The following is a 24,937-nucleotide window of genomic DNA, read 5'->3' as shown; positions in this document are numbered from 1 at the left end:
GGTTCTAAGAAATATATTATATACTTCTGATATAAAGATATGAATACTTCTGTTGTAAGAGATATATTATATAATAATGGTATATAAAGATATGAATACTTCGGTTCTAAGAAATATATTATATACTTCTGATATAAAGATATGAATACTTCTGTTGTAAGATAAATCTTATATACTTCTGGTATAAGGATATGAATACATCTGTCGTAAGAAGATATATTATATACTTCTGATATAAAGATATGAATCCTTCTGTTGTAAGATAAATCTTATATACTTCTGGTATAAGGATATGAATACATCTGTCGTAAGAAGATATATTATATACTTCTGGTATATGTATACTTATCTCGCAAGAAATATTTTATTTCCTTCTGACTCTACTCATCAAACAATATTCAGGTAACATAAATTTCGAATACACACCCCAATCAAACGAGTCAATGCGAACAGCCCCCTTTCACCTGGCCGTCCGCGTCCGGAGCTCACGTTCGTTAAAGAGCGGCGCACCTGGTGACGTCACCCCCCCTGCTCGTAGGGCCAAATACGAGTGCCCCGGGGCTGCGACGCCGCCCGGTAGAGAGCACTACAAAACATGCCAACAGGAAAAAGGAACGTAATATTTTCCCCTCACAAAAGAGCGTCGCTGCAGTTTGGAGAAGGAAGCCGAGAGTTTTCCAGCAGTTCGGGTTTCCTGACATGCTATTGTGACGGTTTCTGCCTCTCAAACGCCAAAGAATATTTTTCTAAAACCCTGAGAAATCAGCTAGTAGATATAAAAGGTTTTTTCGGCTTCTGACTAATCCCAAAAAAGTGATCTAAATATCCACGTGAACCGCGTGTCCGCGAATCGAGACAATTTTTTCCGATTTTAATACGTAGTTTATCTTTTCACGAATATTCGGTGGTGTTGTGAATATTCTCATTTTTGGAATAACCTGCCGCGTTATTATTTGGGTGAGTTTTAACTTGTATTTGCAACCTAGATGATAACGAAAATGTATCGTTACCGAGTGTAAATAAGTACATTCTTTATTATAATAATAATGTATAATTAAATAAAATAATAATATTGATACTGCCAATAAAATAAATCTTTGCTGGCAAATACTATTTACACAGAATTCGCCGATTATTAATAATTTAAAAAATCGATTTCAAGGTTTTTAAATTTTACTAAATATTTAAGATAAGATTACTAGTTCCTATGGTTACGGTATGTATAGTTACGTCAATTTTAATATATTTTTGTAAAACGTAGCTACGATATTCAATTTTTTCAAACGAGGTCTATAAAACGGGGTTTATGAATCAAAATTTATTTGTTAATATATATTTTATATAGTTAACTGTTTGTAAGCCTTGTTTTAAAAAGGTATTCAGTTCCAAGAAAAATATATTATTTAAATTCGACGGTCAGTGTCATTTCGCCAAAAATTTCTATAATAACCTACATTATTTATTCCAACTTATTTACCCGAGTAATCACAATTCTAAATAATTTACTGGTACAATCTTAATTATAAATATTTGTAATGGTATTTAATTCGTTATAATTTATGTTAATTATGCCCATAAATTATAACGAATTAAGACCGTTACAATTATTTATAATTAAGATTGTACCAGTAAATTATTTAAATTAATTAAGGTTATGCTGGTAAAGTATGTAATATTAATTAAGGTTATGCTGGTAAAGTATGTAATATTAATTAAGGTTATGCTGGTAAAGTATGTAATACTAATTTTAAATACTTTACCGGCTTAAATTTGATTAGTTCCAATAATTTACCAACATAATCTAATTGTAAATATTTTCACACCAGAATTTTTATTAATTTCCAATAATTTACAAACATTCTTAATTGAAACTATTTACACCAGAATTTTTATTAATTTCAAATAATATACGAGCATAATCTTAAATTCTAAATATTTCAATTGGATATTTTTTTAATAATCCAGAATAATGTACAAGCTTAATCTTCATTCTGAATATTTCAACGGGGTAATTTTTATTAATTCTAAATAATTAACCAGCATAATTATTATTCTTGGAAAAAATTAAAGGAATAATTAAAAAAATTCTAAAATAGTTTACCAGCATAATCTTAATTCTGAATATTTCCACGGGATAATTTTATTAATTATAAATCATTTACCAGCACAATATTAATTCCGAATCATTTACCAGCACAATCTTAATTCCGAATCATTTACCAGCACAATCTTAATTCCGAATCATTTACCAGCACAATATTAATTCCGAAGCATTTACCAGCACAATCTTAATTCCGAATCATTTACCAGCACAATCTTAATTATTAATCATTTACCAGCACAATCTTAATTCCGAATAATTTACCAGCACAATCTTAATTCCGAATAATTTACCAGCACAATCTTAATTCCGAATCATTTACCAGCACAATCTTAATTCCGAATCATTTACCAGCACAATCTTAATTCCGAATCATTTACCAGCACAATCTTAATTATTAATCATTTACCAGCACAATCTTAATTCCGAATAATTTACCAGCACAATCTTAATTCCGAATAATTTACCAGCACAATCTTAATTCCGAATAATTTACCAGCACAATCCTTATTCCGAATCATTTACCAGCACAATCTTAATTCCGAATCATTTACCAGCATAATTTTAATTCTAAATATATTTATAAATTAGCCGTTATTTATAGTAAATTGTAGTTATTTCTTAAGGAAAATTCCACCGTTAACGCCTGCGTCTATTACCAACACTGCCAAGTTACGCTAGGCGAATAAATTAAAATGAACATCATTATCGGAGTAGCTCACTTCATAACATTACAGCCTACGCTATCTGATTAATAACTTAGATGTGCCAAAAAAACGCCGTAACACCTCTACCCAAATAATCAATTTGGCATATTAACATTATATATTGCAAAATGTTAAAATTTCCGGTTTTTTAAATAGACCTATAGTCGTCAATGAGTAAAGAGTTCAAGGAAACGAATTAGGAAATTTCTTTAAACCGGCGAAGATGAAGATTTCGTGGCCATGTAAAGATTTAAGTTATAGCATAAGTAACATAGTATTAATAAGTATGACACTGGAAATAGACCAAAATTCATCAAGGAAACAAATTAGGAAATTTCTATAAACCGGCGAAGATGAAGATAATAATAATAATAATAATAATAATAATCAGCTAGACTAATACCCTTGGCACAACTTTATGCCTAAGGCATCATGCAACTTTTAAAGCCATTAATTGTAAGTGAGGCACTGAAAATAGACCTAAATTCACCAAGGAAACAAATTCGTCGCCATGGAAATATTTACAGCATAAGTAACACCATACCTATAAGTATGACACTAAACAATTTCGGTTAACGATAATCTGTCACGAAATGATTGCGTAATCGGAAGTTTCGCAAAAGGAAATACGTCACAACCTATCTCTCTTCGTTAGCGAAATTACAATCAGGTTAGTTTGATGTCGCTAAATATGATCAAAATAACCAAGTTCAGAAACAAAGAATGTTTAAAAGTAATCAATTTATTTTATTATAATTCCTCATTATTTTTTCAAAGTAAAGTTCTTAAAAAATTGAAATAAATCTGAGCAAACTAAAATATTAAAGAGTAATTACATTAAGATTTAATTTAATTAAATATATTAGCTAACTAATAAAAGTAAAATAACCGTTAATTATACAGGGAAATAGCCATTAATTGTATAATAATAAATTCAATAAAATCAAAACATTCAATTTAAATAAAAAATCAACTGATTTGATTTTTATTAAGAATATAAAAAAGTTCCAACCCTGTAGCTTATTACTATTATTAAATACTTAAATTTAAGACAATTAACGTTGGGAGAATATGAAGTGTCCTACTTCCGTTTATTACGTTACTTATGGTACAACGACGCGCAGCCTTGTGAAGGTAGTTCCCGATGGATAATACTATAACAAAATAAAAAACTTTAAACCGGCTGAGATCGAAGGTTGAACAGTTTGGAATTACTCGGAAATATAAAATTAGCAAATTTTTAAAATTCCATAAATTTAAGATTCTTAGCTACCTTAGTTCCAAAATGAGGCCTACGAACTTATATTAAGAAAAATATTTAAAATGGGGGCTATTATAGGTGGAAAGTCCCGCATACCAGAAATATTACTAATTCCCAAATTCGATATAGAAAATCCGGTAAAAAAATTAATTAATTTTTTTGTAATTTTTAAAATTACACTTTGTGTTTCTTTTTTTAATTACACATTTGATTCTCTTTTTAAATTAAATTAGATTTTATTTTATTAAAATAAGCCTATTTTTCAATTTAATTTATGCCATTTTATTTTAATTATATAATATTAAATCGCACTTTTGTTTTAAATTAATTTATTTTAATTACATGAATTTGCACCTATGTTTTAAATTAATTTAAATTTGCCTTTTTATTTTAATTATATTAATTTGCGCCTGTGTTTTAAATTAATTTTAATTTGCCTTTTAAATTAATTGTAATTGTTTCCTACTTTTTGAATTAATTTCAGTTTGTTCCTACTTTTCATGAAATTATATTAATATTACTTAATATTATTATTTTAATATATTCATAAACTACATCATTTAATAAAAATAAGCTTAAATTAAAATTTCTGCCTATTTCTTAAATTAATTGCGAGTGTATACTACTTTATTTTAATTTTATTAATCTTAGACGTTTTATTTTAATTTTACTAATGTCTTATTTTTCTTGCCGAATTTATTTGTGAATTACATCTAGTTATTACTTAAAATTAGTTTCGCTTGGAATTTCTATGACTACAAAACGTATTCGTACAAAAAAAATATTTCAAGAATAATAAACAATTTAAAATCATGAACTTATTATTTTTAAATATCAAATGAATGAAATATCTTAGAATCTTGATTTTCTTCGCTATTATTAAACCAATTACTTTCAATAGTAAAATTTCAATTTATACAACTGCACGCGGTTTTTGGGTGAATGAATAAACGTGAAACGCCCAGTGAGTTATTTTCGAGTATCTAAAAACCGGAATTTCCAAAAAAAAAAAGGAAATTTAATTGAGTATTTGGCACAATTTTGAAGCGCAGATAAATTTGGTGGAAAGTGGCCCTGGGCTGTTTGACCCGATTCACCCCTTATAAATAATTATACCGAAATACCGCTATACTAATCTCGTTTTCCATAGGATGGTTTGAAGCAACCTAATTTCCTTCCCCCTCTTTTCTTAAAGATCTTTAAGAAAACGTTCAGATCAATCAGAAATTGAGCCGATTTGCCTGCTAGGAAATACTAGTGCATACTTTTATACGGTTCTGAAAATTGAACGTAGAGGAGCTAGTGTAGCCTTTGGATGTCAGATTTCAGATTGCCAAAGATTTCTAAAGATTTATTTTAATTCTCAGTGATTTTATTTCAAAAATAATCTTGGATTTTTTAAAAGATTTACCGTTTTTATTTCGTGGAAGCCATGATTCCGTGATTGCCACAGATTTCCCCCAATTTCCAGGGATTTTATAATTTCAAAAATAATTTTTTTTGAAATTTCTATAAAAAAATTCCCGATTTTTACGAATTTTTTCAAAATACATTAAATTATTTTCGATTCCTTTTTAAATTTCGCAAATTTCTTTAAGTTTTGGAAATCTTTTTTGAAAATTTCATTGAATTTTAAGAACAAGTGAAAAGTAATTTAATTAGCCTTTTCAGTTTACATAGAACCACGTAGTGGCAAATGCGAGAAGCTCATGAACTGCTGGATTTTCGTCTGCTAAGCAGATGATTTTTCAATAAAGCGTCAGCAGTTTATGAGCTTCTTGCATTTGCCACTACGTGGCTCTATGTAAACTGAAAAGGCTAATTTAAAGTAAAAAGTGTACACTTTTGCACCAGAACAAGTGAAAAGTAATTTAATTTAGATAAAAAATTGTCCACTTTTCAGGACAGTACAAGCGAAAAGTATTTAGTGTCTACTTCTTTTGTAAATCTTTTTACCCCGGCTATGTTACACCAACCTAAACTATTCGCCAGAACAGATAATATGGGGTAAAATTACGCCATATAGCTACACTAGCTACTCTACCTCGAAAACCAAGAACAGTTGAAACTTATGAAGCTACAGGCTATTATGAGTCACATAACTAGGCCTATCAATTAAAAGATAAAAAAATACTCGTTAAGAACGGAATTATATCCGTTGGGTGTTGTATCAAAATGATTTATAATTACTATACCAGCTTGGCTGGAAACATTAAAAGGCTGGGTTTGCCGACAACGTGCTTAAAACACCCAGCCTCCGGATGTAAAATCATTACTAAAATATTTCTATTTTTTTCGCTGTTAATTTTGTAATAATTACGAAATATTGGTGACGGATAATGGTTATACCCTATTGCTGGTATAGTTATTAAATACGTATTTATAAAAATAAATATATTGAAAGTCTATATTAGGAAATTTCCGTCCCAAATAATTTGGAATATTTCAAAATGGCCATTGAATAATAATTCAATTAACGTGTGATTTGTACATATCTCCCATTACGGCTAATCCATTGAAACTACGAGCATATCGATGCTTCAGAGTAAAAATATACTTATGCTAAAAGTTTAATCTTCTACTAATAATGAAATATTAATTTAATTGTAAAAATTATTTTATAAAATATAATTATAAAATTTATTTTCATATTATTCCGTTTGAAATTTAATAATATTTTAATTTATTTTACTGATATTGCGTTTTAAATATAACATTTTAATTATAATATTGCGTTATAAATTTAATATTTTATTTTTTTATCTAATAATGCGTTTTAAATTTAATATTTTACTGGTATTGCGTTTTAAATATATAATATTTTACTGGTATTGCGTTTTAAATATATAATATTTTAATTATAATACTGCGTTTCAAATTTAATATTTTAATTTATTTTACTACAAATAATATAAATCAATAATACCCGGCCACCTGAATGAAATTCATTAACCGTCGCTAAATGACTTGGGCCTAAGGTGGAGCCTAGCTGATAATTATTATAATATTGCATTTAAAATGTCTTGGGTATATTAATAATGCCTAGCTTATTTATTAATTTTAATTAAATTTATTTTACTACTATGGCGTTTTAAATTTAATATTTTATTTTATTTTACTTAGCGTTTTAAATTTAATATTTTATTTTACTTAGCGTTTTAAATTTAATATTTTATTTTACTTAGCGTTTTAAATTTAATATTTTATTTTACTTAGCGTTTTAAATTTAATATTTTATTTTACTTAGCGTTTTAAATTTAATATTTTATTTTACTTAGCGTTTTAAATTTAATATTTTATTTTACTTAGCGTTTTAAATTTAATATTTTATTTTACTTAGCGTTTTAAATTTAATATTTTATTTCATTACTAATAATAATAATAATTAATAATAACCGGCCACCCGAATGAAAGGCATTAAACGTCACTAGATGACTTGGGCCTAAGTTGGTGCCTAACTGATTATTATTATATTGCGTTTTAAATTTAAGGTGCCTTGGGTATTAATCAGCCTAGCTGATTTATTTTTATTTATATTTAAATTTATTTTACTAATATGGCGTTTTAATATCTTTAATATGGCATTTAAATATCTTAATGTGGCATTATAATATCTTTTAATATGGCATTTTAATATCTTTTAATATCTTTTAATGTGGCATTTTAATATCTTTTAATGTGGCATTTTAATATCTTTTAATGTGGCATTTTAATATCTTTTAATGTGGCATTTTAATATCTTTTAATGTGGCATTTTAATACCTTTTAATGTGGCATTTTAATACCTTTTAATGTGGCATTTTAATATCTTTTAATGTGGCATTTTAATATCTTTTAATGTGGCATTTTAATATCTTTTAATGTGGCATTTTAATATCTTTTAATGTGGCATTTTAATATCTTTTAATGTGGCATTTTAATATCTTTTAATGTGGCATTTTAATATCTTTTAATGTGGCATTTTAATATCTTTTAATGTGGCATTTTAATATCTTTTAATGTGGCATTTTAATATCTTTTAATGTGGCATTTTAATATCTTTTAATGTGGCATTTTAATATATTTTAATGTGGCATTTTAATATCTTTAATATGGCATTTTAATATCTTTAATATGGCATTTTAATATCTTTTAATATGGCATTTTAATATCTTTTAATATGGCATTTTAATATCTTTTAATATAGCATTTTAATATCTTTTAATATGGCATTTTAATATCTTTTAATATGGCATTTTAATATCTTTAATATGGCATTATAATATCTTTAATATGGCATTATAATATCTTTAATATGGCATTTTAATATCTTTTAATATGGCATTTTAATATCTTTTAATATGGCATTTTAATATCTTTTAATATGGCATTTTAATATCTTTAATATGGCATTTTAATATCTTTAATATGGCATTTTAATATCTTTAATATGGCATTTTAATATCTTTTAATATGGCATTTTAATATCTTTTAATATGGCATTTTAATATCTTTTAATATAGCATTTTAATATCTTTTAATATAGCATTTTAATATCTTTTAATATGGCATTTTAATATCTTTTAATATGGCATTTTAATATCTTTAATATGGCATTATAATATCTTTAATATGGCATTATAATATCTTTAATATGGCATTTTAATATCTTTTAATATGGCATTTTAATATCTTTTAATATGGCATTTTAATATCTTTAATATGGCATTTTAATATCTTTAATATGGCATTTTAATATCTTTAATATGGCATTTTAATATCTTTAACATGGCATTTTAATATCTTTAAATATGGCATTTTAATATCTTTAATAATATGGCATTTTAATATCTTTAACATGGCATTTTAATCTTTTAATATGGCATTTTATTTTTTTTTAAAAGCAATATTATTAAAAAAATAATAATCGTATTGTCAAGAAAGAAAAATAATTTTGGAAATTCCAGAAACGTGTAGAAAGTAACAAGAAACGATAAGCCAAACGAACAATTGAAGGTTTTGTAAAGCGGGGATATCCAGTCTGGGCGGTCTTTTGGGGGGCCGTTCTTAGCGCACCTGACTCCTGAAGAATAAAAGAATCCACCCCCTGGGGAGTGCCAATTCCTCGGGGTTAAACCCAAAATAAATACAATAGCAACTATTTTCAATACAAATGGATTTCCACGGCCCCACATAACAAAAAACCAAAACCCGAGTCAACAAGTGCCCAAACATTTATTATATTTATGATACAAAATTTAAAATAAGCCTAATTACAGGATTAAAATTACAAATTTATAGGAGTTCAGCGTTGCCACATTTTCAGATGGAAATTCCCTGACCATTTTAGAAAATTTTCCCATACCAGTTACGAAATTTTCCCTGATCATGTTCGGGAAAAATTGAAATATTTTTTACTTTTATCATAAGTTAATAAAACTTGGAAGTTCCTGAGAATTAGTTTGTGAACAGGAAAGTCAGGGAAATTGATTTTTTTAAAGTACAAATCGGGGAAACGGGAAAATTTTGGCCTAAAGAGTACATACTTGTATTAATATTTTTTCATTTTGTTTCGATTACTTCTCTTATATATAATAAAATTTAGCTGGTTAAGTTAGCATAAATAACACGTAATAAGTTAGATTTAATTGACATGATCTTAAAACATTGGGGGTGTATTTGCACTTCGAACAATCAAGGAAATATCAATGAGAAAACCTGGAAATATCAGAGAAGTCGGTTTTCGAATATATTTATGAAGCCTGTTTTAACATAATGAAAAAATGGTTCGAATTATGTTTTAACTTAAAAAATAATTTAACGTTTACAAATCTTAGTTTTCTTAGATCCCCTTCCTAAAGCTTTCATTATAAATTAAAATTTTGCTGACTTTTTCAAAATTATTCAGGGTTGAAAAAATATCGAAATATTAGTTTTCTAATAATTTATTTAATTCGATTCGTAATACCCTAAGACAAGTCAGGGAACGAATTTTTTAATTTATGACAGGAAACCCAGCCTAAATTAAAGGAGTAAACAGGACACACCATTTGGTTATATAGTATAATATGGGACTGAAATTTATGTTGAAAATATTAGCCAAACTTTCAAGGAAATAAATGATAATTATAGATTTTGTCAAAAATCTAGAGTGAAATTACTGTATCCGTGGTTCTGCGGTAGAACGCTCACCTGTCGTGCAAGAGGGCTCGGATTCGAATCCCGGCCGATTAAAAAATTATACTTCACCCAATGACAAAAAGAGGGCGCTTTTGGAAAAACCTTTTCCCTGATTCTAAGAAACTGGGAACGCGTTCGCAGGCCAGACAGACACGGTGGTTGTCGATTAAATTGAATAGGCGATTCTATAAAGTAAATTGACTTAACCAACTTGTTAAAATGGGAAAACAAAATCACGTGACTACCATTTCGCAACCAGCTTCGATTCGGTAAGTTGGTAGCTCTTGTTCATAGTTGGCCGTGCGACGGCAAAGAAAAAATATTCCTTCCAGATACTGCAGGCAGCTAATTAACTTACACTTTTACATTACAAAATGTTTTAAATAATAATAATAAATAGATAATTTAGACGAATCGATAAAAATTTAAACCACCATTAGCAAAATAAAACGAATAATAGTTCGTATTTCTTAGGATAGATGGCGCTGCAGTTCTCCACAAAATCACGTGACTTCCATCCTTTCACCCCCCTGGACTTTATAGTTTCGCCTATTCCCTAACCTTTCCCTGACTTTTCAGGTTCCTTTATAATTCCCTGATTTCCCTGACGTGTGGCAACCCTGTTTAACTTTTAAAAACTCGCCAAATTCTCGAAACAAGCCTACATAATTGATAAATTTACAATTTTTGACGGGCAAAGACGACTTTAAAGGGGTAAAATTCATCCGAGGTATCGTGGTGATGGCGTTATTTGTTAGTAGATGGCGCTCTGATAGCAACATTACGTCATAATTTTGATTTTCAACGATTGGTTGAAAGTTTTCAGTTTTTAGTGGAGAACGGTTTGGTCGATATTTAAAATACAAAATTATCTTCCCTGGTTGGATAGTTTAAAATTGTATTATAGTGCCGTCTATGGCAGAGAGTGCTATATACTGTTAAAATTAATTGTTAATTTAAATTACAAAAATTATATATTTTTAATAAGAATTTAAAGTACTATAAATAATAATTTAGTAATTAATTAATAACTTTTTAAAAAAGTCTATTTTTAATAAACTTTATAGTGTCGCCATCTACCTCGAGCATTATTAAATAGGAAGGTACCTAGAGTTGATTTCGCCCCTTTTTGCATATTTCCCTGTAGGCAATATGTGAATGCGTCTATACTAGTTAAATAATTTGTCCAAGAACTAAATAATGTTTGAGTTCGTGTACCATAATATTCTCTTTTGCATGCGAACTAAAAACACCTTGAAATAAAGATTTCTAGGGCTTCCAACTACGAAACAGCGACGTTACCGGGTAGTAAGGGAATAGGATTTAAAGGTGTTCCTCACGCTTTGTTACGTGGTTTCCAATGAGGACAATTTAAGTGAATTAATGCTATTGCGAAGAAATTGGCCTTAAAAGTGTAGACGGGCTTGGGAATGTGAAACACCTGTCGGTGTCACCCGGCAGCCGCACAAATGCAATTGACACCACCCTGCCACTTCATATTGTTATCACAAGTTTATAATATGATATAAGTATCCACTGAGGCCATCGTACTGGGAGAATAAAAATATTAGATATTATGGTGCACTGAGCAGTGGTGTAGACAAAGTGGGTGGGGGGGTTCCGGGTCCAGACTCCCCCTTGGGCCTATCTTTGACTGTACTAAATTTCCGCCCCCTTCTCGACCCCTTATTAACATTCACATAGTTCGATCCCCCCCTTCATGAATTTCTACGCCACTGCCACTGAGCACATCATACTGGGAAAACTAATACACTTAAGGGGTTTTCCCTCGAGCTCTTCGGTTTCCCCTTCCCATAAATACTTGTTTGAGGTTAAAGGTAATAGATAGTGTAGGCGATACACTATTTTTTTTTTAATTTTTCACGTTAAGCGCTGAGGAAATAAAATAAATCCTAACTATGAAAACATTTGACAAAATTTATATTGTCTTTTAGGTTTATGTAATAATTTATGATGTTTCCACAAATATCGGCTTTACTCTAAATTTAAATAAACTTTATCAGTAATAAATAAAATAAATGATAACAATTATAAATAATATTGAATTAATTACTTACTAAATAAATTCCAATTTAAACAAACCAATTAAGAAATTACTTAATAAATAATAAATTTAAACTAGTGGCGACAGTTTCAAAATTAATAAGTTATTTATAATTAATAAATAATTATAAATATAAAAAATTATAAATATAAAAAATTATAAATATAAAAAATTATAAATATAAAAAATTATAAATATAAAAAATTATAAATATAAAAAATTATAAATATAAAAAATTATAAATATAAAAAATTATAATTAAATTATGAATATAAAAAATTATAAATAATAAAAAATTATAAATAATAAAAAATTAAAAATAGTAAAAAATTAAAAATAGTAAAAAAATAATAAAAAATAAAAAATAATAAAAATAAAAATAAAAAATTTAAAATAATAAAAATAATAATTGATAAATTAATAAAAAATTATAATTAATAAAAAATAAATAATAAAAAATAATAATTACTAAATTAATAAAAAATTAACTTAAATAGTGGCGATAGTTTCAAAATTTACATGTTTTTTTGCGTAATGCTATTTTAATATTTAAATTATATTTGTATAATATGAATATTTTAGACACCTGTTTTGGAACTAAGACAACGATACAAATTAGATCATTTTGAAACTACGTTAAAAGGATTTTTCCCCTTTAGCGTAAACACATGTGATGAAACAGTTGCCAAAGCCAACAAATACACGATTATCAATCGTTTAATGCGCGAATATTTCATTAAAAATAGATAAGATTTATTTGAAATGTGACGAAATATGAAGTACTTGTTCATGTTAGTGAGAACGTGTTAGTTCGTTCTGGTGAGACTTGTAAAAAACTAAACTACAACGTTGATCACGTGAGACTTAATAATACTCATATTAATTTGTAATAAATATGCACGGTTAAACAAAAGTGAATAATAGATTAAAAGTAAAATAAACCAGTGTTTAAAAAACCTGTTTTAAACCAAAAATACCTGGTTTAAACCTGGTTTTTGGGGTTTTTATTAAATAAACCGCCTTTTAAAACCACTAATATAAAAATGCTCATTTCTTCGAAAATGATCAAGTTGACCAATTTAAAAATTACGTCTTTGCGTACCTTTACAATGCGAGGTATAACAGGCTTATTTACCTGCATTTATACCCTAACATGGCGGCGTATTTTCACGTGCAAAATGAATTTTAAGATCCCCCAAATTGCTTATATCTAGCCCTCATTACTTCGTAAGGGGACGAAGCGGACGACTAAAAGTGAAGGTCAAGTTTTAGTTTCGTTTTTTAATAAAAAATGCAGAATATTATACTTCGTATTTTTTATTTGAAATAAATAGTATTTAAAATTTTTCATATTTCTAATTCATTTATCAATATTTGTTTTAATAAAAGTGGATTTTTTATTTGAAATAAACAGTATTTAAAATTTCTATATTTCTAATTCATTTCTCAATATTTGTTTTAATAAAAGTGGATTTTTTATTTGAAATAAACAGTATTTAAAATTTCTATATTTCTAATTAATTTCTCAATATTTGTTTTAATAAAAGTGGATTTTTTATTTGAAATAAACAGTATTTAAAATTTCTATATTTCTAATTAATTTCTCAATATTTGTTTTAATAAAAGTGGATTTTTTATTTGAAATAAACAGTATTTAAAATTTCTATATTTCTAATTAATTTCTCAATATTTGTTTTAATAAAAGTGGATTTTTTATTTGAAATAAATAGTATTTTAAATTTCTATTTCTAATTAATTTCTCAATATTTGTTTTAATAAAAGTGGATTTTTTATTTGAAATAAATAGTATTTTAAATTTCTATATTTCTAATTCATTTCTCAATATTTGTTTTAATAAAAGTGGATTTTTTATTTGAAATAAACAGTATTTAAAATTTCTATATTTCTAATTCATTTCTCAATATTTGTTTTAATAAAAGTGGAATTTTTCGTTGGTTAAAACCGGTTGGCTGGTTCTCGGTAGCCTAAATACGTTCTTATAAATTCGAAAGCGATAACCGGCCGGATGAACCACAACACCTGTTGGAAGAGCAATTTTATCAGTGGAAAGATAGCAGGGTCTATACGGAAAATGAATTTTAATTCTTTATTCCTCATTTTGATAGACAGCCTCGGAGTGGAAATGACACTGCTATTGTTGGGAATCGCCTTGAGCCTGACCCTGGTCGAAGGGTCGACGCTTAAGATGGTCACGGAATACACGGGGAACGTCACTGACCAGCCGAGAGCGTCGTCCAGTTTCGGACCCTTCCGCGACGTCCAGAGCGTGTCCGAATACGAAGTCCACAGTACCACGCCCACAATCACCCTCTTGAAGGAACTGGTCAACGCCTACGACGACGACGCCGTAGAGTACGAGGTCAAGAAACTAGAAATAATCGGCACTACCATTAAGGCCATCGAAGTGACCACTGGTCAACCCGTAATGGCGACCAAGGGACTAGTTCAAGCGGAGACAACGACCACGGTCAGTTCACTTACTTCTGATGTCCCGACCACAATCAAAGTTACGGATGTCCCAACTACAACCACTATAGAAGTTAAAACTGTACCAACCACAACAACAATCAAAGCCACGACTACAGCTAGTCCGTCAACTACGATCGGAACTACCAGATCCATTCCGACCAGGCCCCCCAGTACAAGGCCACCCACAACGACTACTCCCAAACACACCCGGACCACAACAGTCCAAGTGCCCGTAATAACGACAATGACGCCTACGAGAAAAGTGGTAGTCAAGCAACCAGTTCACTTGGAGCCCAGGAAGGTACCGGTCAAGGGGTCATTCCAACAAAGCTGTCCCAGGCCGGAGGACATTCATCCTTGCGAGTGTATCGAGATTAGAAGTCATCAAAACCCTGATCAGGTACGTCAAAGCTACTTTGTTATAATGGCGACGATGAACACTTATTAGACTACAGCAGGAATCCATACCTCTCTACTTGGAATGCTTATCGCGTATGGTAAGATCACTCCGACTGCTTTGGCCCTGCCTACGCTCCCCTCTCACTTTGTTGTTCGTTAAGTTCACATAGTGACGTCAAAAAAACTTCGGTCACATCGAGACTAAAATCTGCCGCGATAAGCATTACAAGTAAAGGTATGGATTCCGGACTACAATCATTTTCATTTCTTCAATTTTATAACATCATAATGTAACATATCTAAATATTTCCTAATTTTACGTGTTTAGAACTGCTAAAACTGTAATAAATAATCTATTACAGAGTTTCAAAAATACCACATATTTCGAATATTGTGCATATCACTGGTAAAAAATGGTAAATAAATATAAATTATGGTAAATAGTGATAAATAAATAACAATTATGGTAAATAGTGATAAATAATGGTAAACTATGGTAAATAAATGTAAACTGAGGGAAATAATGGTAAATAAACTGAGGGAATTAATGGTAAATATGGAAAATCATTAAAAAAAGGAATATATAAACTTTAGAGGATCTGAAACTTCATTTCCATTACTCTACAAGTCTGTTCTAAATCTGAAAGATTTTATCTCCTTAAATATAAGTTAGTTTTAAATACTGTAAATAATTCATGGAAATATATTTTTTTTACTAAAATCGACCATTATTTACCAATTTTCTCATTTTATTCCTTACCGTTATTTAGCATTATTAACCACATTAATTAACAATAGTTAGTGAATATACTAGTAAAGCTGTGTCTTGTGACGTAAGAGCAATATATAATTTATTTTATTTGAACTTAGGCCTAGTTGATTATTATTCCATATGAAAATGCGATTGAAGCACCAACTGGTGACATTTCCCCCCCCCCTCACCGGTCACCCCAACATTGTTATTTTCCAGAAGTTTTTAAATAAAAACATTCTTGTCACACTTACGGTCGATTTTGTTACGTATGATATCATTTATCCGCGGAATGCCTTGGTATAAAAACGTTTTAAAATTTTATAATATCTGTACGATTTTCACATTCACAAATTTATTTTGAAATGTTCTAATATAAATACAACCATTGTGATAGATATCCGTGGCAAAGCAAATTATGACATAGCGTATCCTGGCTTTTGAATTGAATTCTGTCAAAAGCATCGTGAAAATATCAAGTCACGGCAACGAAATGTTACGCATTCCGTTGCTAACTTCCTCGCAACAAATCATTTGGCGATTTCTTTAAAGGGAGTGTAACCTTTTCAGGAATTAAACCACCCTGGTTTAAGCCTAGAGATACCAATCGGTAATTTACCCTGGTAATTTACGCGGTAAATTACCCTGGTAACAGTCATTTACAATTTTCCCAGGTAAATTACGAAAATGGTAATTACCCTAGTAATTACCAGGGTAATTTACCATCGTATTCGTGTTTCACTATTTCTCAATTTCTTTGATCTTTCGGGCTAAAATGTACGTAAAATACGTCGCGCAAGATTACAAAACTCAAAACCTAACGTTATTCGCGTTTAAGTGTATTTTTGCATCGTTTAATAAAGTAAATTCATTCCAGCAAACACTAAGAGCTAGGCATCGATGCGCCACCTAGATTCGTTTTGGTAGCGAATTTCCAAGGAGTCGAAGGCCGTGTTAGAATAGTTTGATACGTTTAATAGGAAGAATACTTAATTACTTATGTCTAGCCCTGTTTAAGAAAAATCACATTCATGATTCATCTGTCGTCTGCTAAAATGTTAGTTTTATTTTCACTTGGTTATTCCGAACATCTGCGTTAGTTTAGCGTTACTTCGAAGTAGTCTAGCGAAAGAATATAGTATTCTTTCTTTAAAGTTGTATTTGGTAAAAATTAGGTAAAAGAGAGAAAGTAGACCTAGTTATTAAGAAATATTTTGAGCAACAAACGGTGAAGCCCGGTAAATGCGATTTGTTTACCCAATAAAAGCGTTTCTTCTTTGTATTCCTTGTTTTAATCGTAAAAAAAAACTTTTTTTAAAAAAAATAAAATTACGGTAATTTACCGCAACACGGTAAATTACGCTGTAAATTACCGCGTAATTTACTGATTTCCTAAATTACGGTAATTTAAGAACTTAATTTAAGCCGGATTTAACCACCAAATAAAATCCATGGTTAAAACCACTTTTTGTTATAAAAAAATTGAGAAATTAATTAGAAACATTGACAAAACTTAACCTTCACTTTTTGTCGCGAGTAATGAGAGCTAACATATAAGCAATTAGGGTATCTTAAAATAATTTTGCGCGTGAAAATACGCTGCCATGTTAGGGTATAAAAGCGGGTAAATAAGTCTGCTATACCTCACAATGTAAAGGTACTGTCACGCGCAAAAACGTAATTTTTAAATCGGGAAATTTGAGCAATGAGGGCTTGATTTAAGCAATTTGATCATTTTTTATTAATGGTTTTAACCAGTTTAAACCACCGGTTACAGCCGGATTTAACTATACTGGATTTTTCAATTTTTAAAAAAGCCGGTTTTTTGCAAACCCTGAATTTGGGGCAATACATAATTCCCTCCCCTCATTTTTCTAGCCGCTTGTTATATATAGTGTGAAATACAGTGATTTTTGAGGAATTATCTTGCTATTAGAATCCCCGCTATCGTAATGCTTTAATTTTTAATATCTACTAGAACGTCCTTCGTTTATCTTAAACCACGTACCTCATTATTAGGAAATTATATTTGAATAATTATCCAAACTATAATGAAAATAATTAATTTATAGCTCGGATATGGTTGTTTATATGTTAATTAAGGGTGCATTTAAAAAATAACCACTACATATGAAACAATAAAGGTTTCAAATGAGAACACGTCTTCAGGGCGGGCACGCTTCCTCTAATAGAAGAATTGGGTGTTTCTACTATCGTTCTAGACTAGCGCCATGAGCGAGAAAAGAGAGAAGCTAGGGCGCACTCTACCAAACCAGGAGGGTTCTACTCCCGTTAAAGGAAGCACGATCTACAATATTTAAAAATAAAATAAATAAATAAATGTCTTAATTATGCAACGACTGTTAGCAGACGACTCTTCGATTTAGTTTATACATAGATATAAGAAATGTATATAAAGGTCTAGATAAATTTCGGGGCGTCTAAGCCTAACATAAAATACGGAATTGACACCTAGCAGACACCGAGGAAGGCACGTGGCCAAGAGCGCGAGCTCTCTTAGCATTTTAGTACAAAGTGCTTGACCTTTCCGCAGGCCGTAGTCTTTAGACACCACCTGTTGGTGACTTTTAGTATAATTTTTAAGCAGGAGACAATGGCTCTCGCGACGATAGCACGAGCTTTCTTACCGATAGATAGCGCCTTATAAGGATAGCCTGCAGAAATTACGCGTTTCTGCTAGCTGTCACCTCCGTATTCACTCCCTTTGAAATATTTTATCTAGACCTTTATATACGTTTCCTATATCTATGAGTTTATACTCCCTTGAAGTACAACACTTTTGTATTAATTGTGGCGCCATCTACGATAGCTTTTCGAAAATTGTTACGTTTTGTAGACACGGAGGAAAGTAAATTAATAACAATAATAATAATATTTATTTTTTCCTTCAAAAACATTTTGGATTTTTTTTTCCCAAATTTCCAAAAAGGGGGGGGGGGGGGTTTCTCCCCTAATTCACGCCGCCGCCCAAAATAAAATTGGCGCTACGGTCTACGTGCCACGCGAGCCACTTCAATTAAAGGGAATACAAGTCGCTAGATGACTTGGGCCTAATGTGGTGCCAAGGGTATTAGCCTAGTTGATTATTATGATATAATAACATACTTGTTATATGGAAAGCATAATATTTGTTAAAGTTCACTTATATTATATAAAACTATAATATACTAACACTTTTGTTACTTTTGTGGCACCGTTTTGGAGATTAAGCATTTCAGTACGTATTGCTGTCAATAGATGGAATACAAATCGCTTTTAGCTTAGTGTCCATAGCCGGATTTAGGACTAAGCCTACTAGGCACTGGCCTATGGGGCCCCACCACTGATGAAATCAATGGATTTTTATGCTTACCTAACATAGGCCCCAGGATTGACTAGTTTAATCCACACTGGTTTAAACCATGGTTTAAGCCAAGTGATTTGAATAAAAAACAATGGTTTTTTTAATCATTTGTTTTTTTTAATTAACTAAAAATTATTCCAAAATATTTGTAAATTTTTTTACCGAAATTATTACACTTCTAAAACATTTACAAGGTGACCACATTTCCTACATTTTCAATACTATGTTTTCTCATGAAGTATATAACCCGTCTTTATATAATATCGTCGTGTACCCTTGTTCATCCTATATTTCACTTTACTTTATCTACGTTTTTTCGATAAGAATCCTTATTTTTGCTCAAAAAAACCTGCTGATTTAAACCAAAAAACCCTGGTTTATAAAAAAACGGTATTGTTAGTGTCTGAAAGGTATTTCTACCTGGAGGCATCTTCCAGAAACATTTCTACAGTTCTTATTCCTTTTATTTTGACATAAATGTACTTAAACATTGCAGGTGGAAACCGTGGCGTTCTGCAAAAACATCCGCAATTCGGAAGTGCTCAAAGACGCCATGAAGGGCATGCAAGGTCACTACATCAACTACTTCGTCATGGACAGTTGCAAAATGCCTCCATTCCCCAATGGTCTCTTCCAAAACGTTGGCATCGGTTGGATGGAAATGTTAAACTCGACAGTACAGTTTCACGAGAACTTTTTTTCGTGCAGTAGCGATTGTTGGTAATCAAAGACTTTTAAAATAATAAAAAATGGCTCAAACGTTATCCATACAGACCAAAATCGTATTTCAAAATATTTGGCATTGGTTTGTGAGGTTCGCACTCGGTGCAAAATTTATATTGGACTGTATTTACATCATCCAAGAAAAATCATGTTTCATAATTATTTCCTTAGTGAAATTGAGTATTTCTCACGTTAAAAACTAATAACGTATATTTTCTTTATATAAGCATTTACTAAATATTTCCAAAATATTTTCTCTTTCGTTCATTATCAATTATTTTGTACAAAAATATTTGTTTTTGCCCAGAAATTAAATGGTTTTTATAAAACTGATAATTCACTTCATTGACTGCCAATCTAAATCCTTCAAAAATTTAGATTTTAACAGGGGTGGTACTTGGATTTTTATCCATTAATTTTTTTAATTTAAATTGGATTTTTATTTTTTTAAATGGCTCTTTCATTGTATAATTAACGGGTATTTTATTTTTATCAGTTAGCTAATGTTGAATTAAATGAAATCTTAATTTTAATTACTATTAAATATTAATTTTTTCAGAACCTATTTTTTGCTAATTTTTATTATTTCATTGAAATACATTGTGATTTCAATCGAAGATTTAAAAAAAATCACTGATTTAAATCTTGATTTTAATCACGTTTTAATCAGCCAAACCTGGATTTTAACCAAAAATTACTTTTTCACTTTGCATGTATAGGAATTATTAATTTAAAGGATTTTAATAGTTTTTAGATGGAGAAATACACGTTGATTTAAAAGGAGTCATAACCCCAAATTTTAGAATCTACTGCTTCGTGATTTCAATACTCGTGACGATCATTGCTTCACAAGAAAAATGACGTTAAATATATTTATGGTTACTGTGTAAATCTTTTAAGTCGAATAAAGGGTGACCACTGTAAAACCCCAAAATATTTATAGGAATATAGGAAATTCAACAGTTGATTTATAGGAGAATATAGGAGTATTTTCTTGGATAATATAGGGACATATAGGAGTATTAATGTTTGATAATAAAGGAACATATAGGAGTATTAATGTTTGATAATAAAGGAACATATAGGAGTATTAATGTTTGATAATAAAGGAACATATAGGAGTATTAATGTTTGACAATAAAGGAACATATAGGAAAGTTTGCATAAATAATATTTAAATTTGTTTTAATACAAAAGGAACTTCTTTTAAGCAGGCGATGATATTTTTAATTCCGTTCAGGGCAGTTCTTAAGAGAAGCAGTTTAAATTTTATCAAAGATATTAAGAACATTGAGCGCCATCTGTATTACGAAAAGGGAACTAGGCACGCGGAAAATTCGAAAAAACCGCGCGAAATACAAAATATCTAATTATAGGAAAATATAGGAAAAATGGTGAAATTATAGGAAAATAAAGGAAAGCATTGAAATATAGGAAATATTATAAAATAAATGAAGAATGGTCACCCTGTATTTTAGGAAAATTAGAATTTACTGTAAAATAATTACAAAATGTGTTAGGATAGATTGGAATATAACTCCAATATAAAATGGTTTATTAAAATAACTTGATTTCCATTCAACGGCCTTTACCAACCATAAGTAATTATACTTCCACCATAAATAACATAATTATAAGTATGACACTTGATTTAGCGCTAATTTCATGCCTGTTGCTGAGTCACACAGCAAAATTGTGATTTAAGTGACTAAAAAGGTATTAAAGTTAAAAATGCTTTGCCGCTCGAAAACACACAAGTAAATGAATTCAGGAATCCATACCTCTACTTGGAATGCTTATCGCGGCAGATTTTCGTCTCGATGTGGCCGACGGTTTTTTGACGTCACTATGTGAACTTAACAAACAACAACGTGAGAGGGGAGTTCGCGCAGAGGGGATTTTTATATCGTAGGCGGGGCCAAAGCCGTCAGAGTGATCTTACCATACATCCCAGTAGAGGTATGGATTCCTGATGTATTCAAATGCTCTGGCTCCTTCCAACCGCTGCTGCAGCGCCAAAATGAACAAGCTAAAGAATTATTAACTGGCGCAATTTAAAAAAAATTGCTAAATCACACGGAGTTTATTTATGTTTGGTTTTTAAATAGTTCAAAAAATAATTTTTAATATTAAAATCGCTAAAATCCTAAAAATATTATAGGGACTAATTTTGGAAAAAGTGACTTGCTTTTTCCCAGATCCCACTTAAGATTTGAGTCTGAAGTAAGAACATGGTTGCCACAAAATTTTCAGATTCAAATTCCCTGACTATTCCCAGTTTTTCCTGACCATTTTATGAGATTTTCCCTTACTTTTGAAGGTAAATTTTTTATTTTATACTTCTTTTATCAGAAGATAATAAATTTAAATGGACTTAAATTTCGGTAAAAAGGTTATTTCAATGTTAATTTAATTATCCAAACTTTCAACGAAATAAATGATAATCATACAATTTGTCATAGATCTAGAGTAAAATTACCTTCAAAAAGTGTCAAGATAAAATTGAATTCCCTGACTTTTTACAAATTCTTAAAATTCCCTGACCTTTCCCGGACTATTTAGGCCCATTTTTAAATTCCCCGACTTTTCCCTGACGTGTGGCAACAATTAAGAAGTATTATTAAACACTAGGGGGCTCTGTGCTGAACTAAACTTCGATTTCATAATAACTCAGTTCGATGATAATAATATTTGATTATGGTCATACTTATTATAATAATGTTACCACTTCTGACATTAAGCGTAAAGCAAGTGGCGGTTCTATCAAAAAGAGTAAAAACAGTTTACAAAAATGTTTCTAAAAGCGATTCTAGGTGGCAGCACCTTCCGTGGACTTAAAGCGAAAGGCGAATTGTCTGTCATCTATTGGCTTCCCGAAACCACGTGATTCCGAAAAGCCAATCAACGAGAGAAAATTCCGATATACCACACCTATTAGGCTAGATTTTGATGCTTACTCAACTTGTTTTAATTTATACGCTAACGACATCTAGTGCGGGCGAATGCTACTAGACTTGCTTTAAAGTTCCAGCAGTTTATGAGCTAGTAATATAACCTGAAAAAGCTGCTAAAAATATAACCTGAAAAAGTTAAAAATATAACCTGAAAAAGCTAGTATTATAACCTGGCTAGTATTATAACCTGAAAAAAGCTTTAATTAATTTAATACCAAAAACATTTTGGCAACCCGGTTTTCCTGTCATTGAAGAACAGTATTGCCAGGCAACTTTTAATGTAAAAGAATGATAAATACATGGCAACCTGATTAAAATATCGCCTGCTACTGCAATTCTATTCAACAGCTTCCAAAATCCCGCCGTTTGGAGGAAATCAGAAATAACGTAATTCACTTGGAAGTTGGAAGTGGATTACATCTACTGCCTCACTTGTTTTATTTGTGGTGTCTAAGGCCTTTGGCCGACACCATAAGTTTGTTTCATTAATAGTAGAGGCGTTAGAGCCATCTCTTGGGTGAAAAAAGAACCACATGGAATTTGATTAAATTGTTCGCACAGGCACGCCATCTCTTGAGCGCAGAATAAACTGCGACGAAACATGCCTTACTGTTTAAGTTACTTTGTGGAATCAGTAGAGCCATCTTTTGGGTGAAAAGTGAACTTACACGAGTCACTATATTTAAAGAGCGGCCCCATCTATTAATCAAAAAGGGAACTTCCCCGCTACGCGCCATATTCAAAGCACAAAGCGAAACAAATTCAAAATAAAACAGAAATTGAGACTCACTCGAGTTTTGATGTCAACTTCAGCTTGTCGCTTTGGGTAACTTCAGTAATAAGAGCCTTGGGTTTTGATCGAATGTAATGCTTTTGTAGTTTTCCATGGTAATGTTTATTCTTCAGAATAACAACATTGTCTAAATGAACAGTAAATGAGTATAAATATTAAAGATATTTAAAGAAATCATTGTGTATATTTAACAAACTCACCTCTGCTTAATTTGCAAGAGAATTTCATTTCAATTCCTTCACAAGCGATATTGACTAGGAACATTTTGAAAAACTCGCTGTTTTGTGTTTTATTGAAGAAACTAGTATTAACCACAATGTCGTAAGCCAAACACACTTTACCACCTAAGCCAATAAACCAGCTATAATTTAGTAAAACTTCACACAGATTAAGAAAGAAATTAAGAAATACCAACTTTTATCAGTTTCTTCGTGACCAACACCCAAACTCATAGGAATTCTGTAGGCAGACTCTTCATCAGATGTTAATAAGGCTTGCAACTCCTCCTCGGTGATTTCAGGAGGAACTTCAACTTCATCACAGTGACAGATATTAAGAAACACTTTTCCATCCTTCTCATCAGTCGTTTTAATGCAAAAACCTTGTTTAAACTGGATTTCCCTTACGTCATCGGGAACATCTGAAATTGAGGCTTGATCAGAGAACATATCACTGCCTGAATCTCCCAATACTTCTTGACAAGCCTGTCAAATGAAAAAATTTGTGTAATTATTAATTGAAAAGTCATTATAACAAATAAAATGAATGATATAAAACAAGCATAGCCCAAGATTAAATAAAACAAGCCCAGTTTGAGGATTTGGCTTCAAACTCACTTTGAGGAAATTGTCAACTTCAGAGACGTCTTCTTCCGTTATAATAGGATCCGAAAGTTTTTCCATAGTTTTACGTTTAGAAGATTTATTATTTCTTTTGGGCATGTTTTAAATTATCTAGGCCTACTCAATAAACCTGAAAACCACACACTGAAAATTCAATTCGTGAATTTGCTTTCGGTACTAAAATGCTAAAAGGCAAAGGCATTGGTATCGCATAAGCGAATGGCCATAGCCAATCAAGAGCACATATGTTAGAGCACGGCCAACTTTGATCACGCGCGAGAAATCAAAGTTGGCCGTGGTTAGAGTCTATAGCAACTTCCGCCGAAAA

At 30.4% G+C, this 24,937-nt stretch overlaps 2 protein-coding genes across 6 annotated transcripts in view; one reads left to right on the top strand and one right to left on the bottom strand.

Annotated features, from left to right (window-relative positions):
• Positions 1-24,937, bottom strand: part of LOC149958930 (PIH1 domain-containing protein 1-like) — a 102,731-nt gene that overhangs the window by 24,663 nt on the left and 53,131 nt on the right. The window contains exons 1-4 of one of the 2 annotated variants that reach the window (XM_090166289.1): positions 24,604-24,780; positions 24,183-24,471; positions 23,968-24,111; positions 23,765-23,894 (exon numbers count right to left, since the gene is read on the bottom strand). In XM_090166289.1, coding sequence (XP_090022415.1) covers positions 23,765-23,894; positions 23,968-24,111; positions 24,183-24,471; positions 24,604-24,708 — 668 coding nt within the window. In that variant the 5' untranslated portion in view covers positions 24,709-24,780. Of the gene's footprint in view, positions 1-23,764; positions 23,895-23,967; positions 24,112-24,182; positions 24,472-24,603; positions 24,781-24,937 lie in introns of those variants that run through there. The other variant, XM_090166290.1, reaches the window with a different exon arrangement.
• On the top strand, positions 645-20,336 carry LOC149958932 (uncharacterized). Of its 4 annotated transcripts, none has more exons than XM_090166293.1 (3): positions 645-957; positions 14,432-15,183; positions 19,794-20,336. In XM_090166293.1, the coding sequence occupies exons 2-3, from the start codon at positions 14,437-14,439 to the stop codon at positions 20,019-20,021; spliced, it is 975 nt and encodes a 324-aa protein (XP_090022419.1). In that variant the 5' UTR covers positions 645-957; positions 14,432-14,436; the 3' UTR covers positions 20,022-20,336. The 4 variants fall into 4 exon arrangements, with proteins under 4 accessions (XP_090022419.1, XP_090022420.1, XP_090022418.1 ...); XM_090166294.1 differs by having other exon boundaries at positions 14,424-15,183; XM_090166292.1 differs by having other exon boundaries at positions 14,420-15,183; positions 19,794-20,335.

This window comes from Leiobunum rupestre, chromosome 2, assembly GCF_980474605.1.
Source record: "Leiobunum rupestre chromosome 2, qqLeiRupe1.1.hap1, whole genome shotgun sequence".
NCBI classification, from domain to species: domain Eukaryota; kingdom Metazoa; phylum Arthropoda; class Arachnida; order Opiliones; family Sclerosomatidae; genus Leiobunum; species Leiobunum rupestre.
The sequence above is the reverse complement of the archived record's forward strand: the minus strand, read 5'-3'. Positions and strand labels throughout refer to the sequence as shown.